This window comes from Amphiura filiformis, chromosome 18 (assembly GCF_039555335.1).
Source record: "Amphiura filiformis chromosome 18, Afil_fr2py, whole genome shotgun sequence".
NCBI classification, from domain to species: Eukaryota; Metazoa; Echinodermata; class Ophiuroidea; order Amphilepidida; family Amphiuridae; genus Amphiura; species Amphiura filiformis.
Window position 1 is genome coordinate 17,042,185 of NC_092645.1, and position 14,417 is coordinate 17,056,601.

At 37.7% G+C, this 14,417-nt stretch overlaps 1 protein-coding gene across 3 annotated transcripts in view; it reads left to right on the top strand.

Moving 5' to 3' along the window:
• Positions 1-5,235: 5,235 nt before the first annotated feature.
• Positions 5,236-14,417, top strand: part of LOC140139944 (sorbitol dehydrogenase-like) — a 28,363-nt gene continuing 19,181 nt past the window's right edge. For 2 of the 3 annotated variants that reach the window (XM_072161727.1, XM_072161729.1), the window contains exons 1-2: positions 5,236-5,372; positions 9,956-9,989. In XM_072161727.1, the coding sequence (XP_072017828.1) occupies positions 5,313-5,372; positions 9,956-9,989 (94 nt within the window). In that variant the 5' untranslated portion in view covers positions 5,236-5,312. The remainder of the gene's footprint in view (positions 5,373-9,955; positions 9,990-14,417) is intronic. The other variant, XM_072161728.1, reaches the window with a different exon arrangement.

Sequence of the window (14,417 nt, forward strand, 5' to 3'; positions counted from 1 at the left end):
ATGATGCAGTCATGTCTACAGTAGAATTCATCTCGACCTTTGCAGGACTTAACCCCATTAAAAGCTATTAAACCAAGATAACACTCATTGAAACAGCTCAACTGATTAAATCGGATCTTCTCTGGTTGTGCACAAGTGACTGTTTTCATGTGCGATATCGCAATAAAGCTGGTATTCATAGCTTCAGTTGGGTAACCGATTATAAAGGAAACGAAAGGAAACAATGTTATGTACACCACATTTCGCCATAATACATTCTAGAAACGCTTGCTGTTAGAATAAGAAAAATTTTAATGCTAATTTATTGCACATTCTAGGGAAGCCTGGTTACCTTTTTAAAATTACCGAGTGAGAGGGTTTTCAAGAAAATATTTTTTCCTGTCAAAACTGAAGCATCCTCTGTATAAAAGAAAATATGAATATTAACTACACATCATATATAACGATTCGTGATACCCAATTGTGGCACATTTGATGTCGTTTATGAGGCAGAGAATTTTATTTTTTATTGTGCAAGAATAAGGATAGAAAAAACGTTGAAAATTCTATTTATAAATAACATTAGACCCGGCAAAAGATTACTGTTTCGTTTTTATGGTAATCTAATCTTTTATTTCCTGAAAAAAAAAAATTTGGGTCTAATGTCGAATATTCACATACTTGATCAAAACATCGAACGTGTATACAAGAAAATGGTAGGTTTTTCTCTATAGTATTTTACTGACCATGGAAATGTACTGAGACACAAGCACGTGTCAAAATCGATATAATGTATTGTCCATATAGACGCCCAGTTATCATGCTTATCGTTGGATTTTTTGTATAAAACACGCAGTTAACAACAATTGAGCGCTAATAATACACATAAATGTTTTTATTTGAAATAAAATTCCAAAATATGGTACGTTTTCTGCCTTTGCTTGTCACGTGGTAGGCCTATGTTGAAGTTGCGATTATATCTTCAAATAAGTTTCAAATGAATTCCAAGAAGACAAGTGGCCGAGTGGTCTAAGGCGCTGGGTTCATAGTGTGTCCAAAGCAGTCCGCCGCCGTGAGTTCGAACCCCGCCTCCGCCAAACTTTAATGAAGTAAAATTAAAATTAAAATTTTACTTTAAAAAAATTTCATATTGGGGAAATGTGACTGGCAGAATTTATGTATGGCGTGGAGTGGTGTGAATGTTATGTGTGGCTTTGTTCACGAAATCAGACAATGTCGTGCTTTTTGTAAACCAGCATTCTTGAAAATGAGCAACATAATGATTTTTGACTTAACACGGTTTAGAAATAATTTCTTCATATTTTTGGTGTTATCTGTCGTTTACATGTCCTTCCTAAAACACAAAAGTACGACCCTCTCCAAACACCTAAATTAGCTAAAAATTTAGGACATGTTACAAAACTTTATTTTCTAGAACCTATTTAGAATAATTTAAATGTAGCTTTTACCGGTTTTTTTGTGGCATCCTTCAGAAGTGAGCGGTCCGATACCAATATTTTCGGTCAAATCTCCATTCAAATAACACGGGGAGTTGGCTAGCTATGCCTTGCCCTCACTCATATTTTACAAAAGTGCGACCATTTCTGAACATCTAACCTAGCTGTAATTTTAGGTCATGTTAGAGAAATATATATGCTAGAAGTTTTGGAGAATAAATAAAATATTGGCTGGTTATTTTTCACACAGTGATGTTAACTAGGCAAGTGTCCATTCTCCCAACATACATCATTTGTAGGGGTCACGCGTCAATGGTGAGAGCACTGTGTATTGTGTATAGGAAAAGTAACTGCAGTAGGCCTATGTCCACTTTGCCCCGGTCTCCGTAGGTCTACCTACCCCCGGGACCTATACCCATGGGAGATTGAGAAAAATGGGTTTTTTTCCTCTGGGCAGGGCAGTCACTGGGAATGTGGTGCCAATATCTGTGGTTTTATGCATGGAATGGTATGAAATGTTTAGGGGCTGAGCTGTGCAATAATTATGAGCCCTGGGGAGGGTAAAATTGGTAGGGGGGCAAGAAATTTTTGGCGAGCCGAAAGGGGGGGGGGCAAGCAATTTTTGGCAAGCCAAGGGGGGGGGCAAGCGATTTTTGGCACGCATTCACGGGGCACCTTTTTAATAAAACTCTCTAAAAAGGCTTAGGAAAACGGTACGGAAACGCTCGCAACATACGGTACATCATAGACCATTTGGAAGTTGGGATCCCAACAATTTGACATGTTCAAGGGGCAAAGAATTTTCGGCGGGCCGAGAGGGGGGGGCAAGCGATTTTGGCTGGCCCGACTGGGGGCAAGCAATTTTTGGCTGGCCTGAGAGGGGGGGCAAGCGATTTTTGGCGAGCCGTTCGGAAATTTTACCCCCTGGGGGGCTCATAATTATTGCACAGCCCTTTAATATCAAAAAGGAATGCAGAGTAGTCTATCCATCGAGCTACTAGACCCCCCCACACCGACACCGCCTGGCTAATAATTATTTGGTGCAGAAGGGACACTAAAATGAATACACGGGATCGATACACGTGAATTGCTATGCACGATTTTGATATCAGACGAAAATCTTCTGATACCGTACCGGGTTAGAAAATGATGAATATCTCCCGTCATGATTTTTTTCTCAAGAAACCAGATTTGGTCTCATAAACTTGGAAATACGTGTTGAACAGATATGATAGTCGCTAGAATGCGCTTTGAAAATTGGCCGTGCGCTTTGAACTCAAAATTTGACCATTTTATATTGCGTTGGTCCTGTTATGGACCCGGTTATGGACTACAGCGTGCAGCGTGTAGTACAGCTGCACTCATATGGTCAGAGAAAATAAAGGTAGAGAAGCGACACTCTCTGCAAACTGCCTATACCGTGCTATACAGCGGTTGAAGACAGGCGTCGTCGCCGGCCAAGTCTTACTACGAACGTGTAATGAGAAGATACCATAGAGTCCTACATAGAGGTCTGAGGAAGAGACGGTCGAATGACCTACCTTGACCTATAATTTATCAGGAGAATCACATATTTGTACCGCTCACAAAACAAAGAGTAGTATTAATATTAATAAGCAGTATTTGCATATTTTTTCCATGACGTCATTTCCGAGTAGCTCCACGTTCACACCAGTTTAAATCTAAACACATGTAAATCCACATAAAATTATCTTGGACACAAAATTTACAACATCATGTATAATTAAAACAATGAAATAATATTGTTTTATCAACCATGTCAATACATTTCGATACGTGATTTATTCGCTGAATTGAAAAGTCCGATATTTCGTGTACTTTACCTTGCACGATAATTTATTAATGATATAGGAAAATCACATTGTACATGTAACTGTCTGCTGTACTTCGTGTCTTCCAATAAGTGCCGGAGTGTCGCTAGCCTGATATGGTTGGCTAAACAGATCATAACGTTCATTAATACGTGTATTCGAAATTTCGAATACGTGCAATGGAACAGACCAATCAGCGTTGAGTTTCGAGAACGTGGGAGGGAAATTTTAAAGCCCGTGTATTTAAATCGAGGCACGTAAACAACCTCGTTCACTGCAGATAAAAATTCGGAGATAATTTAATCCTCACCATGCTACATCACGCCGTTTTTTGTAAGAAATGACGGGAATGAACAGAACATGCTAAAAGATCGTCGTTTTTGGTATTTTCATACCTTTTAAGGGGAGAACTGAGGGTTAAAGGTAGGCCTATCGGCTTCCTTTATACAAAATGCTTTTTCAAAAATTCTCTGGGGAAATTAAAATGCATTTATTCCGTGTTGAAATATTTTCTGATGTAGCAAAAATAGATAGGATATACTCCACTCTTAGTACCAAATTTATTCTATGTGGAATAGGGCCTACATTTATTCCGTCCTGGAATAAAAACATTTTAAACAGCGGATAGTGTATGTAACAAATGAATTAGCAATATCTGTATATATCTGGCTCCACATTGAATCCTAAAGTATTAGGCTAGGCTACATATAAATTATAATATGAATTATTCTTTGAAAGTAGAGAATATTAGAACAGTGACCGTATCCTGCCCCTAAAGCGGCCGATACCGAACAACACATACACAGCCTTGACCTGCGGTTGTTTATATTCTGAGGCATTTGCATGCTGGTCAGGTAGACTATATACAGAGTGACCTTCAGCTCCTCCGTGTATGGTCATACCTACCGTATAGGCGTAGGCTGCATGGGGTGTATCCTGCATAAGTTAGTGTTTATGTTCAAACCTGGAACTAGTATTATGCCTACCTCAGGTTCAAACACATGTTTTAAAAGTGTACGCTGCATGACTGTATGTTTCTGTTTTTAGGGATGATTATCCGAATGTCTAATAAATGCAATGATGCACCCTTACAACTCACATCGCGCGGTGTTTCTTTATGCAAAATAAAAGTTATGCAAAACGTCATACTTTGTAAGTATGTAGAAATGAATGCTATATCGGGTCCGTTTCAAAATAATCTTCATTCACATTCTTCTCCCGCTTCTTATTCTTGTAATAATTATAAGCCTTTTGATTATTAATTGAAGTTTGTTATTAGTGCACGAGGACAAGTGCCAATTGCTTTGATATCACATGCGGGCAGTCTCACGAGGTCGAAATTGTAACCCACGTTCTCGAATCTAAACGCTGATTGGCCTATTCTATTACGCGTATTCGAAATTTCGAATACACGTATCAATACACGTAATGACCCGAATAGCCACCCATACACTCACTGTAGGCAGTATAAAAGTCGATGACCATTGACCTCAATGGGGTATACAAGCTTAATCACGCACAACCAAGATCGATTACCCGGCTATTGTGAGTAGCCTTAGTTATGTCCCTCAACTAATTATTAGTTTAAAAGAGCTTTAAAGGTTTGAACCAAATGGCTAATCGTGGCTGTGGATTTAACCTACCATGGCGATTCCTGCCATGAAGATATAGGGTCGAAGACACTGTGCCCCCCCCCCCCTAAATGGTCTATCTATATCATACCTTAGAGTTTGAACCAGAAGGAACAACCAATGCCCAAATAATAACAGTATTCATTTACGTACATGGAGATCTGCATGGAGAGTGATTATTGGATGCCGTTGGACTTAGGCTAGAATCTAACCTGCACTGTATTGCACTGGTAAAAATGAGTGCTCTCTCCACTTGAAGGTATGCTCTATGGGCATGCCCTGTTGCATGTTTACATTGCTGTACACCCGCAGTGAGTCCATAGATGAACTCAATGATCAACCAGAACTGAGTTGTGGAGGTGCAGTCGTGTAACAGAATCTTGACCAAGAATTTGCTGTCAATTGAAAGAAAAATGGCTACTCAGGTCAGCAATCTAACCGCAGTCTTGAAGAAGAAAGGTGAATTAGTGTTGGTAAGATTACTAGGCCTATATCAGATTATAGGGGCCCTACAACTGAACTGAAATCATAAGCTTATAGCTTTACTTTAGGCCAAGTAAAATAAAAAACATGTTTCACGTCCGGGTTTTTGAAAAAAAAGGAGGAAGAGGGGCTTTTTATTTTTTATTTTTTATCGGGTGTAAATACCCATAATTAGAGCTGTTTTAGCATATATACAATAATGCCTGGAAAAAGGAGTGAGGCCTCTTTTTATTTGTTGTTCTGAGAGATAGACCCCTCTAACTATCACAATATCTTATAAAAGTGTTTCTTGTATTAGCAAGGCTACCGTAAAATGGGGTAACTTTGGGAACTTTTCAGAGTTTTTAAACCATTGCTTCCAAACAAAACCAATTATATTGCTAATTATCTCTTTTTTATGACAATAGGGTTCCCTTCTACACCCGTGAAGTTGAAAAAGATTTTCTAATAATTTTGGAAGGGTGCCCTAGGGGTTCAAAGTAGCCTGACCAAAGTTACCCAGCATTTGGGGAAACTTTGGTCAGAGCATACATTCCATGAAGAAAAAATAATCAAAAAAATTGATCTTCGCTGTATAAGGGCAATTTGTTGTTTTTTATTACATTTGACCCCTTGCAAAATTAATTCAGCACACATCCTTGCTCACAAATATCGATTTTTATTTTTTCTGAAAAAAATGTAAAAAAATGCTCATTTTTGGTCAAAAATCCCGATTTTTTCATAAATTTCGAGTTACCCCATTTTACGGTATAGAAAGCATCTCTACTTCCTAGACATATTTTTTGAAAAGTTATATTAGCCGGGAGCTTAAGTTTAGGGCACGGTTGTTTGATGTATATAGAATTGGCTTCATTATTAAGAAAATGCAAACTATAGATGGCGCTATTTATCATAAATCATATTTCTTAATTTGCAAGGGGTAGGTAATCAATACTGCCATTTAAACAGGTGGAATAGGTGAAACAAGCAACAAAGAAATTTTATAAGCATATTTCATCAAAAAATAAAAGGAATTATTTTTATTAAAAGCCTGAAAGAGTAATTTCCCATATTTAAATAGCGCCACCTATCTTGTCATAAATAGATAAATTTTATATCCGAAAAAGCTTTAAAAAATGCTGTGAAAGTGAATATTGTTGTAAATAAGGGGAAATTAAAGTTGAAAATGACTCAAAAGCATCTGTATACATTTAAAAATGATGCAGCTTAAATCTGTTTAAGCCTAAATATTGGGTTGTACATGATGTTTTGTTTGAAAAACTAATAAATGACCACATCAAACAGCTGAGGGGCTGTCCATAATTTTCATCATTTTCACTAAACGTAGGGCCAAGGGCGGATCCAGGATTTCACAAATGACCATACGGGTATGCTCCCGGAAAGACCCCCTTTTGGGTTTAGCAGCTCGAAAAGACCCCTATATTTGACCAAAATAAAGCTCCGAAAGACCCTTGATTTTGATAATTTCAGCTCTAAAAGACCCAAAAATTGCTCATTCCTCATATTTCTTGTTCTTTCAGGCGATTTTCAACCAAAAAGCCAAGAAAGACCCTTGATTTTGACTTTTCGCAGCTCCAAAAGACCCAATTTTACTTGTTCACAGCCCGGTTCGCAGCTCCGAAAGACCCCTTTTACCGGCATCGTCGTCAGCTCCCAAAGACCCACCACCTCAAAATTCCGGGAGCATACCCACAAAATTTTTTTTTGATGTGCCCCCCCGGGTGTGCCCCCCTCAGAAGTGAGAAACTTTTGGAAAATGAAGACCTAATTTAAGCCATTTGGTGGACCATTTTGGCACTATTATTGTGTAAAATCTTAGTTTGAAAAAGCCTAAAATTTGCAAACAGACGGGCCAATTGAAGCCATTCATGGACGAGTTTTGACCTCTTTTGTATAAATTATTATGTACCCATCACATTGCACGACACGGGGGTGTCTGAGGGGCATGAGAAATGAGAAACTTTTGCAAAATAAAGACCTAATTGAAGCCATTTGGTGGACCATTTTGACACTATTATGGTGTAAAATTTGAGTTTGAAAAAGCCAAAAATATAAAATTTGCGAAATGACAGCCCAATTGAAGCCACCTTTTTTCACTGTTATTGTATAAATTCAGAGTGCTGGGTGTGAAATACAGAAGCGAATATAGGCAGGGGTGTCTGATGTTCCCCCCTCCGAAATTTGGAAATTTTGCAAAATGAAGGTCCAATTGAAGCCATTTGGTGCATAGTGCATTTACACTATACGAGAGTATATCGCTTTTTAAAACAAAACAGGCCCCAACTCAATTTGCAAAATGTTACACTGACACTTTATCTAGGCCTTAGACTTGGAGATTCGCAATTTATAGCATGCATGGATCGAAGTCAGCATGGAGTCCATGACAAAATGTGACGGACCCTGCATCATCGACGGGCCAGCAGTAATCAACAAGCACTGCCTAAAAGAATCAGGCCTATATACTAGTATTAATAGGGCCTACTTCTGATAGACCAGACTGTGAGCTACTGTGCGGTTTATTTTGGCATGGGCCTACTAATTAAGTACAATTTAACTTTACCCCTTCTCATTTCCTCTTCTCTTTGTCTCCTTTTCCCTTTTCTCCCTCTTCTTTTTTTTTTCTTTTTTTTTTTGGGGAGGAAGGAGCGCCACCCCCCTGAATCCGTGCCTGGAGAGTGCCACCCCGGTTTATTTATGATAGTCACAACAGATTTATTAGGCTATAATAGGCCCGAAGATGTTCTTTCTTTCTTTGTTTTAACGTTGTTCCGTTTTCATTTTTCTTTCTTTTATTTTTTCCCTTTCTTTTATTTTTTCCCTTTCTTTTCTTTTCCTCATTTCTTTCCCTCCTTCCTTTCTCTTTCTTTTCTTCTTTTTTTTATTTTTTTTGACCAGCCAAAAGGGGGGGGGGGTACTTTCTGTTTGTGCTTCTCTTTTATTCCGCGCATGCGTATAGGGCCTACATAAGCGTAGGCCTATGTAACTTTTTCCCCCTCCCCCTCGAGTTAAGCCTACTTGCAAAAAATCAGGGTAGGGGGCCTACAATTACCGAATATGGTGGTGCAACTTGCTAGATCAGTGAGTCCAGTCCCTGGGGTCCAGTCCTTGTTTACGAAGTTTAGGGGTGCAGGGCAGGGGGGGGGGGCACTTAACACTTAGGCCTAATGACCATGGGTATAATTACTATGTTCCCCCGGAAAGATCCCCTTTTTGGATTTCGCAGCTCTTACTCTTAAGGGGGTACTACACCCCTGTGGTAAATTTTTGACTATTTTTGCATTTTTCTCATAAAACAAGAACACACTGGTAACAAAAGTTATGTATATTGTTGGGGCAAGGAAGGCAGTTACTACACTGAAATTTCAGTGACTCAAGATAAGCGGTTCAGTATATACGGTATGATAGGTACCTTATTTCTTATCATAAATAACGAACCGCTTGTCTTGGGTCACTGAAATTCCAGTGTAGTAATTGGATTCCTTGCCCCTATAATATACATAACTTTGGTTACCACTGTGTTATTAGTTTTTGAGAAAAATGCAATAATAGACAAAAATTTATCGAGGGGTGTAGTACCCCCTTAATATGATGATACTCATCAACGCCCATCAATTTTCAATTACCGAATATGGTGGTGCAACTTGCTAGATCAGTGAGTCCAGTCCCCGGGGTCCAGTCCTTGTTTACGAAGTTAAGGGGTGCAGGGCAGGGGGGCACTTAACACTTAGGCCTAATGACCATGGGTATAATTACTATGTTCCCCCGGAAAGATCCCCTTTTTGGATTTCGCAGCTCTTACTCTTAAGGGGGTACTACACCCCTGTGGTAAATTTTGACTATTTTTGCATTTTTCTCATAAAACAAGAACACACTGGTAACAAAAGTTATGTATATTGTTGGGGCAAGGAAGGCAGTTACTACACTGAAATTTCAGTGACTCAAGATAAGCGGTTCAGTACATACGGTATGATAGGTACCTTATTTCTTATCATAAATAACGAACCGCTTGTCTTGGGTCACTGAAATTCCAGTGTAGTAATTGGATTCCTTGCCCCTATAATATACATAACTTTGGTTACCACTGTGTTATTAGTTTTTGAGAAAAATGCAATAATAGACAAAAATTTATCGAGGGGTGTAGTACCCCCTTAATATGATGATACTCATCAACGCCCATCAATTTTCAACCAGAAAGCCAAGAAAGATCCTTGATTTTGACTGTTTGCAGCTCCAAAGAGTTGCCCCCTATTCTGCAATCGCTCCCCTTTTTGCGACAGAGTTTTCGCCTTATTGCTCGACTTTAGTGGTTTCGACCCAGTGGTGGCGCCATGATTTTTTTTGGGGGGAGGGGCAAAGATGATTTACGGGGGTGGGGGTGTGGGTATATACATTTTTTTTTTTTGTATTGCTGCAAAAAGTGGACATTTACGTAATTTGGGGGGTTTGCGTCAATTTGGTGTATTGTATTTGTCTATTTTTATCATTCTAATACTTTTGTTCACTCAATCATTCATTGGGGGGAAGTGTTTCATTTTCTTTTTCTAACATGCTTTCTTTTCATTGTTTTTATAAGGAGGATACACCAATCCCTCAACCAGGATCAAATGGTAAGTGTTATGGCCAGAGGTGTAGCAAGGATAATTGGGAGGTGTTAAAAGGGCCCCAGCTCCCCTCCTTGTCCATGGCCCCCAATACTCTTGCTACGCCCCTGTTTTAATAGAGACTTTTAATAATGACAAGACTTAAAGGGCATCCCCTTTCAAAATTTATAAAGAGAAAATATGGTTAGGATTAATTGAAAGTATATCGTCCTCATTTACTGGCCTGGGTAGGGGTGGGGGGCTCTTGGATTCTGGCTGGGTACTAATGCTCAATCTATTTTCAGTGAGACTAGCGCTAGTATCAAGACTCCCACTAGGGGTATCGAATTCAAAAAATGACTCTCTCTAGGTATATCATATTCCAAAAGTCTCTTCTAGTCCCGATAGGGATATCAAATTTGCCTCTTCTAGTCTCCAAAGGGGTATCAAATTTTCTGATTCCATGCTCATGTATCTTGTTTTTTGGACATTTTTGATAAACTAGAGCGATAACCGCACCATAGCTGAACCATGTGGCTTCTGCAGTATATTGTGGTAGGCCTATACCACTGTCACCCGGAGTCTGTAATGGACATAATCTCGAAATGCTACGAAGGTATGACCGCCCGAGTGATGTTAATGAAAGAGGAAAAGTAAAGAATATAAAATAAACTAGAGCAAATGTGCCCTTTGCAAGGGCATAAGGTAAGTTTGGCAGATGACTGTGATGATCTAATCAAGCAGCAATACTGTGCTGGATGTGGATAGTATTAATTTTAATAAGACTGTTTCATTAATTGCCGTTTTAATATACCTTGATCGTGGAAAGCTGGCATTTTGAAAACTTGACTTTTGACCTCTGTATGACCCCTTTAATGACCTTAAATGAATTTTAAAATATTTTAAAATAAAAACATGTTAAGAATGTCATAAGGATCATTGCATTTAAATTTCAGCTCAATTGAAGCATTTTGAAAACTTGACCTTTGACCCCTTTATTGCCCCTTAATGACCTTAATGAATTGTAAAATATTTTCAACATGTTTAGAATGTCAAAAAGCTAATTTCATTTAAATTTAAGCTCAATCTGAGCATTTTGGAAAACTTGACCTTTTACCCCTTTATGACCCCTTAATGACCTTAAATGAATCTTAAAATGTTTTTAAAATGTTTAGAAAGAATCATTGCATATAAATTTCAGCTCAATTGGAGCATTTTGAAAAACTTGATCTTTGACCCCTTTATGACCCCTTAATAATTTTACAAATATTTTTTAAATGTTTAGAATGTCATAAGAATCATTGCATTTAAATTTCAGCTCAATTGGAGCATTTTGAAAAACTTGACCTTTGACCCCTTTATGACCCCCTTAATGACCTTAAATAAATTTTAAAATGTTTTAAACATGTTTAGAATGTCATAAGGATCATTGCATTTAAATGTAAGCTCAATCGGAGCATTTTCGGTTAAAATGACCTTTTTGACCCCTGGATGACCTCTGACGTTTGGAAATATTTTTATTATATTCTTTACATTTTTCTCTTTCATATGACACCACTTGGGGGTCATACATTTGTGGCATTTAGAGATATGTCCATTTTAGACCAAATGGTTAGTCAGTAAGTAAGTAAGCTAGTAACATACACTAATATAGGCTGATACCATTTCATGGTTCAGCAAAAATAGAACAAAGTGTGACTTTTTGACTTTCAAAAGTCATTTCTGGCACAATAATTATCATATTTGGTGCACTGGTCTTATAGTGGGGACTTTCACCGAAACTCCTGGTGAAAACTTGTCCCGCTTGGGGTACGTATGTTTTTATAGAATGTCCCGCTAGGGGTGTGTTTTTATACAACTCTAGCCCTGCTAGGGGTATATTTTTACTTCAAACTAGTCCTAGGAGGGAGGAGTTACCTCCAGGAACCCTGGATCTAGCATAAGTCCCCAGAAGAAAATCCTTGAGAGTCCCCCCCCCCCCTCGGTTTGGCACTGTTTATGTCTTGTCCCCACTCCCCAGGATAAAATGGGGCCAGCAAAATTGATGTTGTGTCACCATCTCAAGTGATTAGGGTTAGGACAATAATGATTAGGGTTAGGATTACGGATAAAATTATGGTTATGGTCATGATGGTTGATTTTAGTGATTAGGGTTAGGATAATGGTCAGGGATGAATTAAGTGATTAGGGTTAAGATAATGGTTAGGGTTAGGATTAAGTGATTAGGGTTAGGATTATGTGGTTAGGAATATGTGATTAGGTTTAGAATAATGGATAGAGTTAGGATTAAGTGATTACGGTATGGTTAGGGTAAGATTAAGTTGTTAGAATTATGATAATGGTTAGGGGTTAGGATTAAGTGATTAGGATAACAATTATAGTTAGGATTAAGTGATTAGGGTTAGGATTATGGTTAGGGTTAAGATTAAGTGATTAGGATTAGGATAATGATTAGGGTTAGGATTAAGTGACTAGGATTAGGATAATGATTAGGGTTAGGATTAAGTGATTAGGGTTAGGATAATGGTTAGGATTAGGATTAAGTGATTAGGTTTAGAATAATGGTTAGGATTAGGATTAAGTGATTAGGATTAGGATAATGGTTAGGATTAAGTGATTAGGATTAGGATAATGGTATAGGGTAAGGAGTGAATAGGGTTAAGATAATGGTTAGGGTTAGGATTAAGTTATTAGGGTTATGATTATGGTTAGGGTTATGATTAAGTGATTAGGTTAGGATAATGGTTAGCATTGGGATTAAGTGATTAGGTTTAGAATAATGGTTAGGATTATGATTAAGTGATTAGGATTAGGATAATGGTTAGGATTAAGTGATTAGGATTAGGATAATGGTTAAGTTTAGGATTAAGTGATTAGGATTATGGTTAGGGTTAGGATTCAGTGATTAGGGTTATGATAATGGTTAGGGTTGGGATTAAGTGATTAGGGTTATGATATTGGTTATGATTAGGATTAAGTGATTAGGATGATAATGATTAGGGTTAGGATTTTAGTGAATAGGGTTAGAATTTTGATCCTAAGCAACAATGCAGCAATGATAATAAGTTGCTCCCAGATTTTTTTCAAATATTACCATATAATGCACTTTATTAGGGTAGGGCCAAATAATTGGTCAAAATGGGCCTTAAGGGGTCTAATTTCCTACACAATTGTAATGTTAACAGGGCATTTCGTGATCCACAGCATCATCCCCACTTTTCTCAAAAATATTTAGATTTTTATATTATTGAAAACCTCTGGCTACATAATGTTTATGTACAAAAAATTTCTGGCAGATTAATTCGTTTAGCAAAGATATCGTGAAATTTTAATTTAATATAATGCACTTTATTAGGGTAGGGCCAAATAATTGGTCAAAATGGGCCTTAAAAGGGTTTCGTGATCCTAGCATCCTCTTTTTATGACATTTTTCAGTAGATATCCACGAAAAAAAAGCTTATTTCAAAATTTCAGTTGATTCCGATTTTGCGTTTGCGAGTTATGCATGATTATGTGTATTACACTGCTCCATAGACAATGTGTTGTAATTTCGTTCTGGTGCACCAGAACGAAATTCAAATTAGCGATATTTTTTGCTAAGCGAATTAATCTGCAAGAAAATATTTGGTACATAAACATTATGTAGCCAGAGGTATCAGTGGTGTAAAAATCTCAACTTTTTTGGAAAATTGGGGATGAGGCTGTGGATCACGAAATGCCCCTTTAAGGGTCTAATTTCCTTCACAATTGTAATGTTAACAGGGCATTTCGTGATCCACAGCATCATCCCCCACTTTTCTCAAAAATATTGAGATTTTTATATCATTGAAAACCTCTGGCTACATAATGTTTATGTACAAAAAATTTCTGGCAGATTAATTCGTTTAGCAAAGATATCGTGAAATTTTAATTTCGTTCGGGTATACCAGAACAAAATTATAACACATTGTCTATGGAGTAGTGTAATACACATAATCATGCATAACTTGCATTAACACAAAATCGGAATCAACTGAAATTTTGGGAATAAGCTTTTTGCGTGGATATCCACTGAAAAACATTTGTCATAAAGAGAGGATGCTAGGATCACTAAATACTCCTTAAATGAGCTATTCCAGTTGAAATCCATACACCCCCTATTGAAGACATGACCTTGATCATCCACACAGGGAGTGTAGATTTCAAATGGAGTTACCCACAAGGTAGCCCCATTTGAAATTCCATAGGGGGTGTATGGATTTCAACTGGAATAGCCCAACGTCCATTTATTATAACAAGGCTGTGCTCAAATGGAGACAGATTGTAGATTTTATTCCAAATTTTAATCAGTAATTAGTTGGCTAACTGCCAGGCATGCACGCATAATTAGCTATGATGATTATAATACAGCTGTTTTCTTTTATTTTGAGTTTTGCATTGTATAATTACTATATTGAAAATATTGCTGGTAGTTAC